Source organism: Mustela erminea, chromosome 11, assembly GCF_009829155.1.
Source record: "Mustela erminea isolate mMusErm1 chromosome 11, mMusErm1.Pri, whole genome shotgun sequence".
NCBI classification, from domain to species: Eukaryota; Metazoa; Chordata; class Mammalia; order Carnivora; family Mustelidae; genus Mustela; species Mustela erminea.
The window spans coordinates 50,542,756-50,561,095 of record NC_045624.1 but is presented as its reverse complement, the minus strand read 5'-3'; the positions used below and the strand labels follow the sequence as shown (position 1 = coordinate 50,561,095).

The window sequence follows — 18,340 nt, the reverse complement described above, 5'->3', positions numbered from 1 at the left end:
AACTTAGTAAATAAAAATAGATGATGCCCAGATAAATTTTATTTTCAGATAAACAACAGATGTGTTTCTGGTGAATCCCAAAGTATTGTAGTAGAAAAGGAAAATGCCTCCCTAGCAAAGAAAAAAGCCACAGAGAAAGGAAAATAAAGATTATGACTGTCACAGAATGAGGTGGCTGTCCCTTCCACCCAGTATCATCAGAGAGAGCTTAAATTTTTCTGACCAAAGGGAGATTCCTGCCAGAGTCTTAGAGTCCTAGGAAGTACTAGGAGGAAGTAAATAATGGCCAAGGTCTTTCAAGTCCATTAAGCACCAGTGGTTAGTGAATAAGCTTTGAAGACTGAAGTTGCCTCAGTGTTCTCAAGGTCTATAGAAAATCCACCCACTAAATGCTTGATACTTGACTTTTATGGTAGTATTTACTCATTAATTTTTTTAAACATAATTGTGTTCAATGAGTGAATGTATTTCTTATTTCATATAATCCTAAAAATGTTGGAAAAGTGAAAATAAACCACCTATCTACAAATGCAAGTGAGTTTTCTCTTCATTTGGAGTTGCATTTTCTGTTTTAAATGAGCAAGAGTAAAAAGAAAAAGAATGAAAGATAGAAAAAGGGAGATAAAACTACACAGAAAAATACACATATGTTAACATACAAATGAAAACATCAGCTCTCGTGAAGATGACTGCAAAAACTTCTCAACTGGACTCCCTGCTTCCACTCATCCACTCTCTTCTCAAATCAGCAGCCAGAAAGATCCCTCTAAAAAATGAGTCCCACCATGTCACTTCTTGCTCAAATTCTTCTGGTGGCTTCCCATCTCACTCTGAATAAAAGCTGAAGTCTTTCCAGCAGCCTGCAAGTCCCTGTAGAACTTGTCATCCACTCCTTTTACCCCCCCAGGCCTCCCTTTCTCCTGCCCAGCTTACTTACTCCAGCCACATTGGCCCTTGCCCACAACACTCTTGCCCAGGATACCCCTGTACTTGAATCTGTCCTCCTTCAAATCTTTGCACTGATGCCAACTTCCCTGCAATGCCTTCTATGGCCACTTTTTCAAATCATAAACCCCATTCCTAGCACGCCCTTCTTGCTATATTCTTCTCCATAAAACCAATCCCCATCAACCTAGTATATACTGCACTGAGTTGTACATTTTGTGTCTCTCCCCACTAGATTAAACAGCAGAAATGTTGGCATTTTGGTCACTGCAGCATCCCAAACATGTAGAACAGTACATGGCACATAGTGGCACTCAACAAAATTTCTTATCAACTGTTCAATAGACATAAGGTAAAAAGAATGAGTTATATGGAGTAAAAAGTATTTACTACAAGCTAAGCAAGGAATAACTGTGGGGTTTTCTTCAAGATCTCCTAGTTGAAAACCAGCTCTTCTGCTAAAGCCCCTAATTTGCTTTCTTCTTTTCCTAATCAGAAAGCTAGCAGGAACCAGACAGGACTGTCATTTTCTTGCTTCTGATATCAATATTTAAAAATGTAGGTCATAGCATTCTCCTCATTGGCATTCAATAAATAGCATAACTTTTTTTAAAAAGTAGATATTTGCCTGAAGTAACATTCTTTTAGAGTGCTTCCCTTAAGCTTTGCATAGTGGCAGTATCATATGAGGCATTATGAGGTTTATCTAAGGCACGATTATTGCTAATAGAGTGCTTCTTTTAAATGTAAATGGACTAAATTCTCCAATAAAAATGCAGAGTAGCTGAATGGATAAAAAAAACAAACACTCTAGACCCATCTATATACTGCCTACAAGAGATTCACTTAAGATATAAAGACACAAATAGAGTGAAGTTCTGGTAAAAGATATTACATATAAATGGAAACCAAAAGAAAGCTAAGCTAGCTAGAGCAGACAAAAAAGACTTTAAAACAAGGACTGTGATAAAAAACAAAGAGCATTATTTGATGTTAAAGGAGTCAACCCAACAAGAGAATATAACATTTGTAAATGTTTATGTACCTAACAAAGGAGTACCTAAATACATAAAGCAAATATTAACAGACCTAAAGAAAAAAATTGACAGCAATACAATAATAGTATGGGGCTTTAATATCTCACTTTCATCAATGGATAGATCATCTCAGACAGATTATCAGGAAGGAAGTATCAGCCTTAAATGACATGTTAGGCCTGGTGAACTTAACAGATATATATAGAATATTCTATCCAAAAGCAGAATACACATTCCTCTCAAGTTCATATGGAACATTCTCCAGTATAGACCATTATGTTATGCCACAAGACAATTCTTAATAAATTTAAGATGACTGAAATCACATCAAGAATCTTTTCGGAGCACAACAGTATGAAACTAAATTCAATTACCAGAAGAAAACTGAAAAATTCACAGAGATGTGGAGATTAAAGAACATGCTATGGAACAACCAATGTGTGAAAGAATAAAAGATTAATTAAAAAAAAAATCTTGAGACAAAAGAAAACAGAAATATAATACTAATGGGATGCAGCAAAAGTTCCAAGAAGGAAATACATAGCAATAAATGTCTACACCTCAAGAAACAAGAAAAATCTCAAATAAACAACCTAACATTACACCTCAAGGAATTAGAAAAAGAACAAAGCCCAAAATTAATAGAAGAAAGGAAATAACAAAGATGAGAGCAGAAATAAATGAAATAGAGACTAATAAGACAATAGAAAATATCAATGAAACTAATGGCTGGTTCTTTAGAAAGACAGACAAAATTGACAAACTTTTAACTAGACTCACCGGGAAGAGAGGATTCAAATAAATAAAATCAGAAATGAAAGAGAAGACATATTCAAAATGATACCATAGAAATACAAAGGATCTTAAGACAGTACAATGAACAATTATACACCAACGAACTGGACAACCTGAAAGAAAAGAATAAACACCTAGAAACTTACAACCTACTAAGACTAAATCAGGAAGAAATAAAAAATCTGTACAGTCCAGTTACTAATAAGGAGACTGAATTACTAATCAAAATCTCCCAACAAATAAAAGTCAACCAAAGAGCCTCAGTGGTGAAGTCTACCATGCATTTAAAGAATGGCAATCCTTTTCAAACTCATCCAAAAAACAGAAAAGGAGAGAACACTTCCAAATTCATTTTAAAATGCAGCATTACCTGAAACTAGACAAGAATATCACAGAAAAGAAAATTATAGGTCAGTTGGGTAACACATGTTAACAAGACTTATTGTGGTGATCATTTCACAATATATACAAATATGGAATCATATTGTACACTCAAAACTAATACTATGTTGCATGTCAATTATACCTCAATTTAAAAAAGAACGAACATGGGAGAAGGTAGAGGGAGAGGGAGGAGCAGATTCCTTGCTGAGCTGGGAGTCCAGCATGGGACTTGATCCCAGGACCCTGGGATCATGACTTGAGCTAAAGGCAGATGCTTAACCAACTGAGCCACCTAGGAGCTCCAGTACATTCAAATTTTGATGGGAATTACATTCAATCTGTAGGTTGTTTTGGATAGTAGGGACATTCTAGTGATATTCTAAACCATGAGCATAGAATATCTTATTATTTATCTATTTTTCAATTTATTATTTATTTTAAAGATGTTATCTCTGTCAAATAAATAAATAAAAAGTAGGCAGAGAGGTAGGCAGAGAGAGATGGGGAAGCTGGTTCCCTGCTGAGCAGAGAGCCTGATGCGGGGCTCAAATGCAGGACAATATCCATGATAGACATAGATGCATAGATCCTCAACACAATATTAGCAAACTGAAGAAAACATCACATTAAAAGAATCATATATAATGATCAAGTCAGATTTACTCCAGCTATGCAAGGATGGTTCGAGATCCATGAATCAAGCAATGTGATACACTACCCTAACAAAATGAAATCATAGCAATCATACAATCAGTTCAATAGATACAGAAAAAGCAGTGTTAATGAAATTCAATATTCCTATATGATAAAACCTCTCAACAAAGTAGATATGAAGGGAACATACCTCAATATAAGGCCATATATATGATAAGCTCACAGTGAAAATCCACACTCAACAGTGAAAATCCAAAGCTTTATCTCTAAGATTAGGAACAAGGATGCTCACTCTCTCTACTTTATTCAACATAGTACTAGAAATCCTAGCCAGAGTGATTAGACAAGAAAAAGAAATAAAATGCCACCACACAGGAAAGGAAGAAATAAAACTACTACTATTTGCATATGACACGATATTACATACGGAAAATCCTAAAAACCCCACCAAAATACTGTTAGAACTAATAAAAAAATTCAGCCAAGTTCCAGGATACAAACTCAATACACAAAAGTCTGCTGCATTTCTATACACGGATATGAACATTCCAAAAGAGAAATTAAAATAATTCCATTTATAATTACATCAAAAAGAAGAAAATACCTAAGAATAAATTTAACCAAAGAGATGAATATTCTGTACACTGAAAACTGTAAGCCTCTGATAAAAATAAATTGAAAAAGGGGCACCTGGGTGTCTCAGTGGGTTAAAGCCTCTGCCTTCGGCCCAGGTCATGATCCCAGGGTCCTGCGTTTGAGCCCTGCATCAGGCTCTCTGCTCAGCAGAGAACCAGCTTCCCCATCTCTCTCTGCCTACCTTTCTGCCTACTTTTTATTTATTTATTTGACAGAGATAACATCTTTAAAATAAATAATAAATTGAAAAATAAATAAATAATAAGATATTCTATGCTCATGGTTTAGAATATCACTAGAATGTCCCTACTATCCAAAACAACCTACAGATTGAATGTAATTCCCATCAAAATTTGAATGTATTGGGGCTCCTAGGTGGCTCAGTTGGTTAAGCATCTGCCTTCAGCTCAAGTCATGATCCCAGGGTCCTGGGATCAAGTCCCATGCTGGACTCCCTGCTCAGCAAGGAATCTGCTTCTCCCTCTGCCTTCTCCCCACACTCCCACTCATGCTCTGTCTCTCATTCTCTGTAAAATAAATAAATAAAATCTTTTTTTTTTTCCTCAAGATTTTATTTATTTGTCAGAGAGACAGAGAGGGCACAGGTAGGCAGAGTGGCAGGCAGAGGCAGAGAGAGAAGCAGGCTCCCTGCAGAGCAAGGAGCCCAAAGTGGGATTCAATCCCAGTTTGCTGGGATCATGACCTGAGCCAAAGGCAGCCATTTAACCAACTGAGCCACACAGGCATCCCATAAATAAAATCTTTTAACAAAATTCCAATGCAGTTTTCACAGGAAAGAAAAAAAAAACCTCTAAAAATTCTAAAATTTGAACAGAACCACAAAAACTCCTGAGTAGCAGGAAGAAGAACAAAGCTGGAGATATCACACTGTCTTATTTCAAACTATATTACAAAACTACACTAATCAAAACATTAAGACTTGGACATAAAACAGACATACAGATCAAAGGAACAGAATACAGAGTCCAGAAATAAAACCGTGCACATACAGTCATTTCATTAATGACAAAGATGCCAAGAATATAAAATGGGGAGAGGACAGTCTCTTCAATAAATAGTATTAGAAAAACTGGAGAGCCATATGCAAAAGAATGAAACTGGGCTACTATCTTACATCATCCACAAAAATTAACTCAAAGTAATTAAAGACTTTAATGTTACACCTGAAACCATAAAACTCCCAGAAGAAAGCATGGATGGTAAGTTCTTAGACATCAGCCTTGGCAATTAGTTTTTGAATCTGACACCAAAAGCAAAAGCAACAAAAGAAAAATAGCAAATGGGACTACATCAAACTAAAATACTTCTTTCTGCACAACAAAGGAAACCATCAACAAAATGAAAAGGCAACCTACTAAATGGAAAAAGTATTTGCAAATCATATACCCGATACAGAGTTAATACATCAAATATATAAAGAACTCATACAGTTCAACAGAAAAAAGAAATCCAATTTTTAAAATGCGCAGATCTGACTAGACATTTTTCCAAAGAAGACATACAAATAGCCAATAGCCACATGAAAAGATGCCCAGTATCACTCATCAAGGAAATGCAAATCTGGGCACCTGGGTGGCTCAGTCAGCTAAGTGTCTGCCTTCAGCTCAGGTGGAAACAGGTGGGAGTCCCAGGATCGAATCCTACATCAGGCTCCCTGCTCAATGAGGAGTCTGCTTCTCCCTCTAGCCCTCCAACATCTCATATTCTCTCTCTCTAATAATAAAATCTTAAAAAAAAAAAAAGGAAATATAAATCAAAGCCACAATGAGATATCACCTCCCACCTGTTAGAATAGCTCGTATCAAAAAGACAAGAAGTGGGCACCTGGGTGGCTCAGTTGGTTAAGCCACTGCCTTTGGCTCAGGTCATGATCCCAAGTTCCTGGAATCGAGTCCCAATTCAGGCTCTCTGCTCAGCAGGGAGCCTGCTTCCTCCTCTCTCTCTCTGCCTGCCTCTCTGCCTACTTGTGATCTGTCAAATAAATAAATAAAATCTTTAAAAAAAAAAATTTTAAATAGAACTACCATACGATCCAGAATTTTCACTTATGCCAAGTATTATCCAGAATCCAGAATTATGTACTTATGCCAAGTATTTAAACATTTTTGCAAAAAGATTTGTGCCCCGATGTTCACTGCAGCATTATTTAGAATAGCAAAAATATAGAAACAATCTAAGCATCCATGGATATATGAATGGATAAAGAATTATAGTATATATATATGTTATATTGTGGTTTATAGTAAGAAATATATATTTGGTCTTCAACCCAGTTCTTGGCACAGAGCTTCTAAAACCTGTGGAATTTCCTGCGATAAAAGCAATAAAGGTGTCTTTTGTTATCTTAATGTGGTGACTTTGGGAAAGCCTGAGGTAACCTAAAGAGGGGGGCTGGTTAGGGAGTCAAGCTGTAATTAGAAGGTTTTAACTTTCAGTACCCCCACTCCAACCTCTAGGGAGAGGAGAGGGGCTGGAGGCTCAATCAATCACCAAATGGTCCATGAGGGTGTAATCAATTCTGACTGTGTAATAAAGCCTCCATAAAACCCCAAAAAGATGGGGCTCAGAGAGCTTCCAGATTGGGGAACACATGAAGATTTGGAAAGAGTGGTGACCTGGAGAGAGCAGGGAGGCTCCATGACTTTTCCCATACCATGCCCCATGCATCTCTTCCACCTGGCTGTTCCTGAGTTATTATCCTTTTGTAATAAAACAGTGATCTCCTATATAAAATGTTTCATATTTCAAATTAACTGAACTCAAGGAGCGGGTCACGGAATCTGATTTTTAGCCAGTTGGTCAGAAGTATAGCTGACAACCTGGACTTGTGAAGGACATATGAAGTCCAAGGATGGGGGCATGGGAATCTCCAACCTGCATGCCTCATCATCAGAAGCACAAGGAACAGCCCGGGCTGGCTGCTGGCATCCAACACAGACTGAGGGTGGAAGACAGTCTTTTTAGGACTGAACCCTTACCCTATGAAGCTGATACTATCTGTAGGCAGAAAGTACCAGCACTGAGTTGAGTTCTCGGACACTCCTGGAATAGAGTCAGGTAGCTAACTTAACACATACACGATGGAGTAGTATTCAGCCACATAAAAGAAGGAAATCTTGCCATTTGGAACAGCATGGATGGAGCTGGGGATTATGCCAAGTGAAATAAGCCACACAGAAAGACAAGAAGAACCCAATCTCACTTATATATGGAATCAAAACAAACAAGCTCATGGATACGGAGACCAGATTAGTGGTTGCCAGAGGTAGAGGGTGGAGGTACATAAAATGGGTAACGATGGAAAAGTGCAAACATTCAGCTGTGAAAGATGTAAGATACAACACACTGACTATAGTCAGTCATACTGCATGTTTGAAAGTTGCCGAGAGAATACATTTTAAAAGCTCTCATCGCAAGAAAAAATGTATTTACAACTACATATGGTGGTAGATAGATGTGGTGTTCACCTTGCAATAGGGACAAATAACAAATCATTATGTAGTGCACCTGAAACTAATACAACATTATATGTCAATTACACTTCAATCAAAAAAATAAAATAACAATATTTTCCACTTCTCCCCACTCCAGCTAAGAACAATGAATAAATTGCAGGCTAAAAGGATGAGCTCTCAGAAAGTTTCAACCCAACACTCAATCAAAGCAACTTTGCTTTGGGGCAAAGTTCCCATCAGTCACCCTTTTTACAAAGGTCCCACTGAATGAGATACGTGTCAAATCCAAAATGCCAAACAGAATTGTCATTACCTCTCAGTGGAATCTCTGATGAGCTGCTGCAGGTCCACCTCCTGCTTCCTCAGGCTTCCAAAAGAAGACTGACTTTCCACAAGTCCTTTGCCTCCAACATTCAGCTTGACCTTCCCTAGTGCCGTCTCAATGGTCCCGCTCACATGGTTTTGAAACTTGCCCTCATATTTCACAAAGTCCGACTCCACGACCACTGGAGTGAATGACACAGGCAAAGGAGTCTGAGGATAATTTGGCCACCTAGCTGCCTTAGGTCACCTACCTTCCCAATCCTATGGAAAACCACAGGAAAAAAATTTTGAATTTCCATTCAAAATGGAAAGTTGGCAGCCATGCTCGGTGTATGTTCAAACCAAAATGGAGCTAGCACCCCGAGGTACTGACTGAGAGAGGGATAGGGCTGGTGGCCAGGGGGCTCTATTGGGTGCTGTTTTTGTTTATTTCGTCTTTCATTTCCAATATATACATATGTAGACGGGCACCACAAGTATCTGAAGAGTTTAACAAGTTTAAAGCCAGCATCCTGGGGCCCCTGGCTGGCTCAGTCGGCAGAGCACTCAACTCTTGATCTCAGGGTTGTGAGGTTTAACCCCACAATGGCTATAGAGATTACTTAAAAATAAATAAGTAAAAAAACTTTAAAGCAAGCATCCATTTAACCACTATTCAGATAGAATTTTTTTAAATAGAATATTTTATATATTTTTTAAAGATTTTATGCATTTATTTGACAGAGATCACAAGTAGGCAGAGAGGCAGGCAGAGAGAGAGAAGAAGGGAAGAAGGCTCCCCGCTGAGCAGAGAGCGGGGCTCCATCGCAGGACCCTGGGATCAGGACGTGAGCCTAAGGCATAGGCTTAACCCACTGAACCACCCAGGTGCTCCTAAATAGAATATTTTAAATGTGTGAAGACTGTAAAGGAACTGCATGCGGAGGACACCGAAGCAGAGTGAAAACAGCAGTTCTGCTCCTGACCCATGTTTGAGTGGTCTGCCTTACTCAGCCCTGTGGAGCACGGGCATCTCCCCTTCCCACCCACCAGTCTGGGAGGACGTTCCCCTGGCCTTCACTACCATCTCTATGAAAAAATTTCCTTTCCCGTACTTACTTGTTTATTTTTTATTTTTATTTATTTATTTTTTAGAGCGATAGCATGGGCAGAGGGAGAGAATCTTAAACAGGCTCCACACCCAGCATGGATGCAGGATTGACTGGGGGCTGGATCTCACCACCCTGAGCTCCGGACCCAAGCTGAAATCGTGAGTCTAAGGCTTGACTAAGCCACCCAGGCATCCAGGCTCACCTGTTTACATTGACCTCTACCCAGCCTTTTCATTCCTTATCATACAATACCTTATCTCTCCTCAGATAGTCAGTCCCTCCCTGCCTCCCTCTCACTCAAACACTGTCCTCGGACAGACGAGTTCCAGGTTCTCTGCCCGCCCTTTCTGGCTTCCCAGACTTGGGAAGATGCCACCTCCCCGCCATCCAGGTGTCCCAGCTTCAGTCAAGTCCTCTGGGAATTACTGTGTTCCTCACCTGGTCACACCCAGGGGACCCGCACATTGCCTTCAAGACCTGCCATTCTTATACGGACACCAAAGATAAATACGTGCTGATCTCACCTGAGAACTGCCCCCTGCTCTTATCTCCAGATTTCTACTGTTCTCAGTTTTAATCCAGCCAAATACCACCATAAAAATAGTGTCAGTCATTGTCATTTGATATAACTGTATTTAGAGCCTCTTAGGAACTTTACACTTGGCTTTTTCCACTTCCCTGACCCAAGGCTCTCCTGGGCTCCTGGCTGTACTTCTAAGAGATTCAAGTCTGTCTGAAGTCTGCAAGACTTCTTTCCATCCACTCACTGCCACCTACACTTGTATTTCCTTCACTTCAGTCAAGGAAACCATTCCTCAGCAAGGGCTGAAGTTATCATCAATCACTATCTTCACAATTTACGAAATAGAGAATCATCTCTGTCACCACCACCACCAAAAATAAGACAACCATGAAAATGCCTTTAATCCCAAATCTTTTCCTATTTATATCTTATGGAATACAAACATTTTGGGAAATGTGTTGGGAAGTAGCACAGAACACTGGTTAAGAACTCCAGATTTTAATCACTATTCTACTATCCCTACCTAGAAGAACTGGCTACCACGCATTTCTCTGAACCTCCGTCTTCTCAGCTGTGATCTGGAGATACCACCTTCCTGATGGATTCTGTTACATGCTGATGTACGTAAATCACATAACACAGAGCCTGGCACATAGCACGTGCTCAATATGTCCACTGGGTTTAGGCCAGAACAATGTCATTTTCTGATAAAAGGAACAGTTCTAGATCATACAAAGTGCTACACAGAAATTTTATTTCTTTACCTTCCCTCTTCTCTAGCTATTTTTATACTAGCTTGAGAGCCTGACTGCTCTGCTCTCACCAGAAAGCTCCCTTATGTGAATAACAAAACTTTCCACACCCTTCTGATGGATAGTGGCATCATCAACTTCAACACTAAATCAGATTTTGGGTGACAGATCCATCTTATCTATGCTGGGCGGCCACAACACTTACAATGGGCATATTATTTTAATACTCAAAACTGCAATTTTTTTTTTTTAATTAAGCTATAACTTCTCTTGTCTGGCCTGTAGAATTTTGTTCATTTTTAAAAAGCGGTACCTTGAGGCACCTGGGTGGTTCAGTCGGTTAAGCGTCCAACTCTTGATTTCAGCTCAGGTCAGGATTTCAGGATTGTGGGTTCGAGCCTCACCTCCAGCACTGTGCTCAGTGCAGAGTCTGTTTGAGATTCTCTCTTCCTCTCTTTGTCCCTTACCCTCCCTCCAAAAAAAATATATAAAATCTAAAAAAAAAAAGAAAGTAAGAAAAAAGGAAGAAAGGGAGGGAGGAAGGGAGGAAGGGAAGAAACGTCTTTAAGAGTGTATGCAAAGAAACAGAATTCATTGTAAGGTCTCACCTTACAATTGATCATTCACGACACCATGTGCCTAGAAGATGAATCATCATCTTTTCAGGAACCAACTGTAGAATATACCCAAAGACACTTACCTGGACTCAGAAACTGGTCTTCTGTGAGTACATCTCCAAGGGTGACAGATAAAAACTGGTACTTGGGTCTCTGCCAGCACCAGAATCTCTTCTTTTTGGTCACCAGACTTAGAAGTTGTAACTTATCAGAGTCATTCAAGTTTGATACTGCAATCAGGTTACCTCCGGCATCAACTTCTTTAAGAAAATTCCTTGTTGCTTTGGCAAACATTATGAGAGCTCCAGATTACCTGGATAAAAAAATCAAAGTTACCCCCCAAATTAAACAAGAAGTTATTATTTCATTTATTTTTTTCTAAAACCGCCTTATTTTTCCTTTGTGTCAATCACTATATATTAAAGAATACCTTCTCCTTAGAAAACTCTCTAGTGGGGGTTCAGTTGATGACAAAGAAATCAAACAGAAATACTGAAAGAGACTCCGTAGGTTTGGATAGGCCAAGTTACGCTTCTGACATAAAGAACCTCCAAATATTCGTGGCTTATACCAAGAAAGCTTTATTTACTGGTCACTATATCTGGTAGTGAGGACAGGAGAGCTTTTCTTATCGTAGTCATTCAGTGATCCAGACTGAAGGGGCAGCCACCATCCAACATGACGGGTTCTGGAAAGTCTCACACCAGCAATTAAATGCTCTGGCCCAAAACTAACACACGTCATGTCCACTCAAAATTTGCCAGACTGGTCATGCCTCAGCTAGCCAGAATGGTCAGGAAATACAATGGTACCATGTATCTAATAGGTAGAGATCTGAGGATATTTGTTGACCAACAGACTACCCTAATTTATAACATACAAAGATATGACCACTTTTTTTTAAAGGGTCAACGTGCTTTTTCTCCACACTGTGTGATTTCCCCTATTCACAAAGGCCAAGGAACTATTACTTTTTAATCCAGAAATGAAGACCCAGTCACTCCTCAGCTGGAGGGAAAAAGAAGAAACACATTGGCAGATATAAAACCGTGCATTAGGTGGAAGAGGTATAGACTGTTCAATAAATGGTGTTAGAAGAATTGGCTAATCATCTGGAAAAAATAAAGCCAGATTCCTATCTTATGCCGTACACAACACTGAATTCTTAATGGATTAGAAGGGTTTTTTTGAGGAAAAAATGAAACCATAAAAGACCAGAAAAAATGCAGACAAATATTTTTTTCAATTGTAGGATGAGAAAGGCCTTTAGGAAGACAAATGGCAAACTGAGAAAATACTTTTAATATTTATAATGAAGAACGAGAATACTTAATATATAAAAAAATCTTTTACAAGTTGTTTTTTTAAAATACTGTAGTAGAAACATGGGCAAAGGTTATAAACAATTCACAATATATAAACTGCACCCAGCCTATACACATACAAATATATACATATGTGCAAACACACAAGTACACGCATATATAGTCATTATTCAAAAGCATAAGTGAAATCAGATTTTTTAAAAATTATTCACGGTCGGGGCACCTGGGTGGCTCAGTGGGTTAAAGCCTCTGCCTTCGGCTCAGGTCATGATCCCAGGGTCCTGGGATCGAGCCCCGCATCGGGCTCTCTGCTCAGCAGGGGGCCTGCTTCCTCCTCTCTCTCTCTGCCTGCCTCTCTGCCTACTTGTGATCTCTGCCTGTCAAATAAATAAATAAAATCTTTAAAAAAAAATTATCCACGGTCAAAGGTTAAAATATCTAATGGACAACAAATGTGTGTCATTTGTATTTCTCTCCTGGTATCTGGCAGCCACATAGGTATAAAATCACACAGTTTGAGAGCTGGGAATAGTCTCAGACATAAACTAGTTCAACCCCTTTGCTTTATGTTTCTGTTTGTTTCTGTTTTTTAACTTATCTTTTTATGTTTTTAAATTTTATTTATCTATTTAAATTCAATTATTTAACTTATAATGTACTATTGGTTTCAGAGGTAGAGGTCAGTGATTCATCAGTCTTATAAAACACCCAGGGCTCCTTATAGCATGTGCCCTCAATGCCCATCACCATTTACTCCATCCCTCCACCCACCTTCTCTCCAGCAACCCTCAGTTTGTTTCCTATAACTAAGCATTTCTTATGGTTTGTCTCCCTCTCTAATTACATCTTATTTTATTTTGTGCTCCCTTTCACTATGATCCTGTTTTGTTTCTTAAATTCCACGTATGAGTGAAATCATCATAACAGTCCTTCTTTGACTGACTTAGTTCACTTAGCCTAACACTCTCTAGTTCTATCCATGTCATTTTTGATGGCTGAATAATATTCCATTGTATGTATATGTATATATATATATCATATCTTCTTTACCCATTCATCTGTTGAAGGACATCTGGGCTCTTCCCATAGTTTGGCTATTGTGGACATTTCTGTTATAAACACTGGAGTGCACATGATCCTAAGGATCACTGCTTATATTTTTTGGGTAAATGCCTAGTAATGCAATTTCTGGGTCATAAGGTAGTCTATTTTTAACTCTTTGAGGAACCTCCATACTGTTTTCCAGAGCGGCTGTACCAGTTTGCATTCCCGACAGTCTAAGAGGTTCCCCTTTCTCCACATCCTCACCAACATCTGCTGTTTTCTGACTTGCTAATTTTATCCATTCTGACTGGTGTGAGGTCCTATCTCATTGTGGTTTTAATTCGTCTCTGATGCTGGGTCATGTTAAGCATTTTAAGAACAAATATTGTTAAAATGTCTATGCTACCCAGAGTAATCTACCCATTCAATGTAATCCCTAACAAAATAGTATCAACATTTTTCACAGAGCTGGAACAAATAATCTTAAAATTTGTATGGAATGACAAAAGACTCCAAATAGCCAAAGGAATGTTGAAAAAGAAAATCAAAGCTGATAATATCACAATGCCGGACTTTAAGCTCTATCAGAAAGCTGTAATCATCAAGACAGCATGGTACTGGCAAAAAAACAGGCACACAGATCAATGGAACACAATAGAGAACCCAGAAATGGACCCTCACCTCTGTGGTCAACTAATCTTCAACAAAGCAGGAAACAATGTCCAATGGAAAAAAGATAGTCTCTCCAACAAATGGTTTTGGGAAAATTGGACAGCCACATGCAGAAAAATGAATCTGAACCATTTTCTTACTCCATACACAAAAATAAATTCAAAATGGATAGAAGACCTAAGTGTAATACAGGATTTCATCAGAATCCTAGAGGAGCACATTGGCAGCAACCTCTTTGACCTTTGCCATAGCAACTTCTTGCTAGACACGTCTTCAAAGGCAAGTAAAAAAAAAAGGCAAAAATGAACTACTGGGTCTTCATCAAGATAAAAAGCTTTTGCACAGCAAAGGAAACAGTCAACAAAATCAAAAGACAGCCACTGAATGGGAGAAAATATTTGCAAATGCCCTATCAGATAAAGGGCTAGTAACCAAAATCTATAAAGAACTTATCAAACTCAGCACCCAGAAAGCAAATAATGCATTCAAGAAATGGGCAGAAGAAATGAACAGATATCTCTCCAAAGAAGACATAGAAATGGCCAAAAGGCACAACCCACTTGCTTTAACACAAAGTTCCTCTAGTATATCAGAAAACATTTGTCTTACCTATCACTAGTTCTTCTCTAAAGTGCCTTTTCTTAGATTACCCTGTGGCTACCTAACCCTATTCCTGTATATTAACAATAAGAATAAACATTTAAGGAAGGGATGCTAAAACACAAAAAGTTCCTTATTTATTTGAGAGAGAGTGCTCGTGTGCAAGAGCAGAGGGAGAGGCAGAAGGGGAGGGAAAGGGAGAGAGAATCTGAAGCCGACTGCACACCAAGGACAGAGCCCGATACAGGGCTCAATCCCAGGACATCAAGATCATGACCTAAGCCGAAACCAAATGTCAGAAGCTCAACTGACTGAGCCACCCAGGCATCCCTAAAAACTTCCTTTCTGATCAACAGTGAACTGTAAAGAAGGAGAATTATGTATGCTCAAACTCTCACCTCCAATGCATCTCTCACTATACTAAGTTTCTTGCATGTGATGGAGCACTCATTCGTTTATCAAAACACTTACTGTATCATTAATTATCTTTAAGTACCTACTATATACACAGGTACTGTATTTAAGGGCTTAGGATACTGATATGAAAAGTTGTCTCTATACAGATAGCCAACAGACACATGAAAAGATGCTCAACATCACTCATCATTAGGAAAATGCAAATCAAAACTATGAGATATCACCTCACACCAGTGAGAATGGCTAGAATCAAAAAGAGAAAAAAACAACAAGCGTTGATGAGGATGTGGAGACAAAGGAACCCCCATGCACTGTTGGTAGGAATGTAAATTGGCACAGATTTCATGGAAAAGAGTATGGAGGTTGCACAAAAAATTAACAAGAGAAATACCGAACAACCCAGTAAACCCACTAGTGGATATTTACCCAAAGAAAACAAAAGACTAATTTGGAAAGATATATGCAACTCTGTGTTTATTGCAGCATTACCTACAATAGCCAAGACATGGAAGCAACCCAGGTATCCACCGACAAACAGATAAAGACGAAGTGGTATATTTCTGCAGTGGATATTACTTAGCCATAAAAAAGAATGAAATCTTGCCATTTGCAACAACATGGATGCTAAGTGAAGTCAGGCGAAGACAAATATCATATGAATATAAAGTATGAATTCAAATATTATATGAATATATGGAATAGGAAAAAAAAAACAAAATAAATGAACAAGCAAAAGCAGAAACAGATAAATACAGAGAACAAACTGATGGTGGCCAGACAGGTGCGGTAGGAGGATGGGTGAAGGGGAATAGATGGTGCAGCCTTCCAGTGACGGAATAAATCCCAAGGATGAAAGGTACAGCATAGAGAATATAGACAACAAATTTTCAATAACCTTGTAGGGTGGAACATAATAGAAAACCCAGAAACAGACCCACAACTATATGGTCATTTAATCGACAAACCAGTAAACAATATCCAATAGATAAAAGACAGCCTCCTCAACAACTGGTGCTGGGAAAACCAGACAACAACATGCAAATAAATGAAACTGGACTACTTCCTTACCCCATACACAAAAATAAGTCCAAAATGGATGAAAGACCTAAATGTGAGACTGGAAAGCAACAAAATCCTAAACGAGAATACAGACAGCAACATCTTTGACCTCGGCCACAGAATCTTCTTACTGGACATATCTTCAAAGACAAGGGAAACAAAAGCAAAAATGAACCACTTGATTTTCATCAAGATAAAAAGCTTCTGTACAGGGGCAGTGGGTGGCTCAGTGGGTTAAAGCCTCTGCCGTCGGCTCAGGTCATGATCCCAGGGTCCTGGGATCAAGCCCCATATCAGGCTCTCTGCTCAGCAGGGAGCCTGCTTCCCCCTCTCTCTCTGCCTGCCTTTCTGCCTACTTGTGATCTCTGTCAAATAAATAAATAAAATCTTTAAAAACAAATCTTCTGCACAGTGAAGGAAACAGTCAACAAAACTAAAAGGCAGCCTGTGGAATGAGAGAGGGTATTTGCAAACAACATATCTGATAAAGGGTTAGTATCCAAAAATCTATAAAGAACTTATTAAACTCAACACCCCCAAAAACAAATGATCCAGTAAAGAAATGGGAAGAAGATATGAATAGACATTTTTCCAAAGAAGACAACCAAAGAGCCAACACATGAGAAGAATCTCAACCTCACTCACCATCAGGAAAATCCAAATTGAAACCATGATGAGACACCATCTCACACCTGTCAGAATAGCTTAACACAGGAAACAACAGAGGTTGGCGACGTTGTGGAGAAAGGAGGGCCCTCTTACAGTGTTGGTAGGGATGCAAGCTGTGGAACAGTACGGAGTCTCCTCAGAAAGTTAAAAATAGAACTACCCTACAATCCAGCAATTGCACTAGTAGGTATTTACCCAAAGGATACAAAAATATAGATTTGAATGGGTACATGTATCCCAGTGTTTATAGCAGCATTGTCAACAATAGCCAAACTATTTTAGAGAACCCCAATGTCCACTGACTGAAGAATGGATAAAGAAAAGGTGGTGTGGGGGCGCCTAGGTGGCTCAGGTCATGATCTCAGGGTCCTGGGATCGAGTCCCGCATCGGGCTCTCTGCTCGGCAGGGAGCCTGCTTCCCTCTCTCTCTCTCTCTGCCTGCCTCTCCATCTACTTGTGATTTCTCTCTGTCAAATAAATAAATAAAATCTTTAAAAAAAAAAAAGAAAAGAAAATGTGGTGTGTATACACACACACACACACACACACACAGGAATATTACTCAGCCATCAAAAAGAATGAAATTTTGCCACTTGCAGCAACATGGATGGAGCTAGAGGGTATTATGCTAAGTGAAATATGTCAGTCAGAGAAAGAAATACCATATGATCTCATTCTTATGTGGAATTTAAGAAACAAAACAGATGACCATATGGAGTGGCGAGGAAGGAAAGACGGGAACAAACCATAAGAGACTTAAAGATAGAGAACAAACTGAGGGTTGAACAGAGGGAGGTGGGGGTGGGCTAAATGGGTGGTGGGTATTCAGGAGGACATTCGCTGTGATGAGCACTGGGTGCTGTGTATAAATGATGAATCACTGAATTCTACTCTGAAACCAATACAGTACTATATGTTAACTAAAATTTTAAAAGAAATTAAAAACCAAAAATATTGTGTGTCGACTATACTTCAATAAATATATAAAAAGTAGTCTCTCTTCTTACTGAGTGGCTAGTTGGGTGGCCAGATAGAGAAATAAACAATTGTGTCAATATCTAGCATAAAACCTAAGTTGTTACAAGATATGAACCCAAAAAAGGGCATCTAAATCCAACTGGAGAGAAGTACAGCGTCAGAGAAATCTTCCTAAAGTAAGCAGTGTCCCAGCTGCATTTTGTGGGCTCAGCAGAAGTAAGCCAGCGGAGGAGCACTAGAGGGGTGCTCCAGCAGAAGTGTAGCAATGACAAAAGCCCAGCACATGCAGGAGGTGGCGGAAGTGTTGGGGAGATCATGCATGGCAAGCTCCAGATGGTCCAC

At 39.0% G+C, this 18,340-nt stretch overlaps 1 protein-coding gene across 2 annotated transcripts in view; it reads right to left on the bottom strand.

Moving 5' to 3' along the window:
- The window catches only part of GSDME (gasdermin E), a 74,795-nt gene that overhangs the window by 50,582 nt on the left and 5,873 nt on the right, over window positions 1-18,340 (bottom strand). The window contains exons 2-3 of one of the 2 annotated variants that reach the window (XM_032304781.1): window positions 11,318-11,547; window positions 8,241-8,433 (exon numbers count right to left, since the gene is read on the bottom strand). In XM_032304781.1, the coding sequence (XP_032160672.1) occupies window positions 8,241-8,433; window positions 11,318-11,528 (404 nt within the window). In that variant the 5' untranslated portion in view covers window positions 11,529-11,547. Of the gene's footprint in view, window positions 1-8,240; window positions 8,434-11,317; window positions 11,548-18,340 lie in introns of those variants that run through there. The other variant, XM_032304783.1, reaches the window with a different exon arrangement.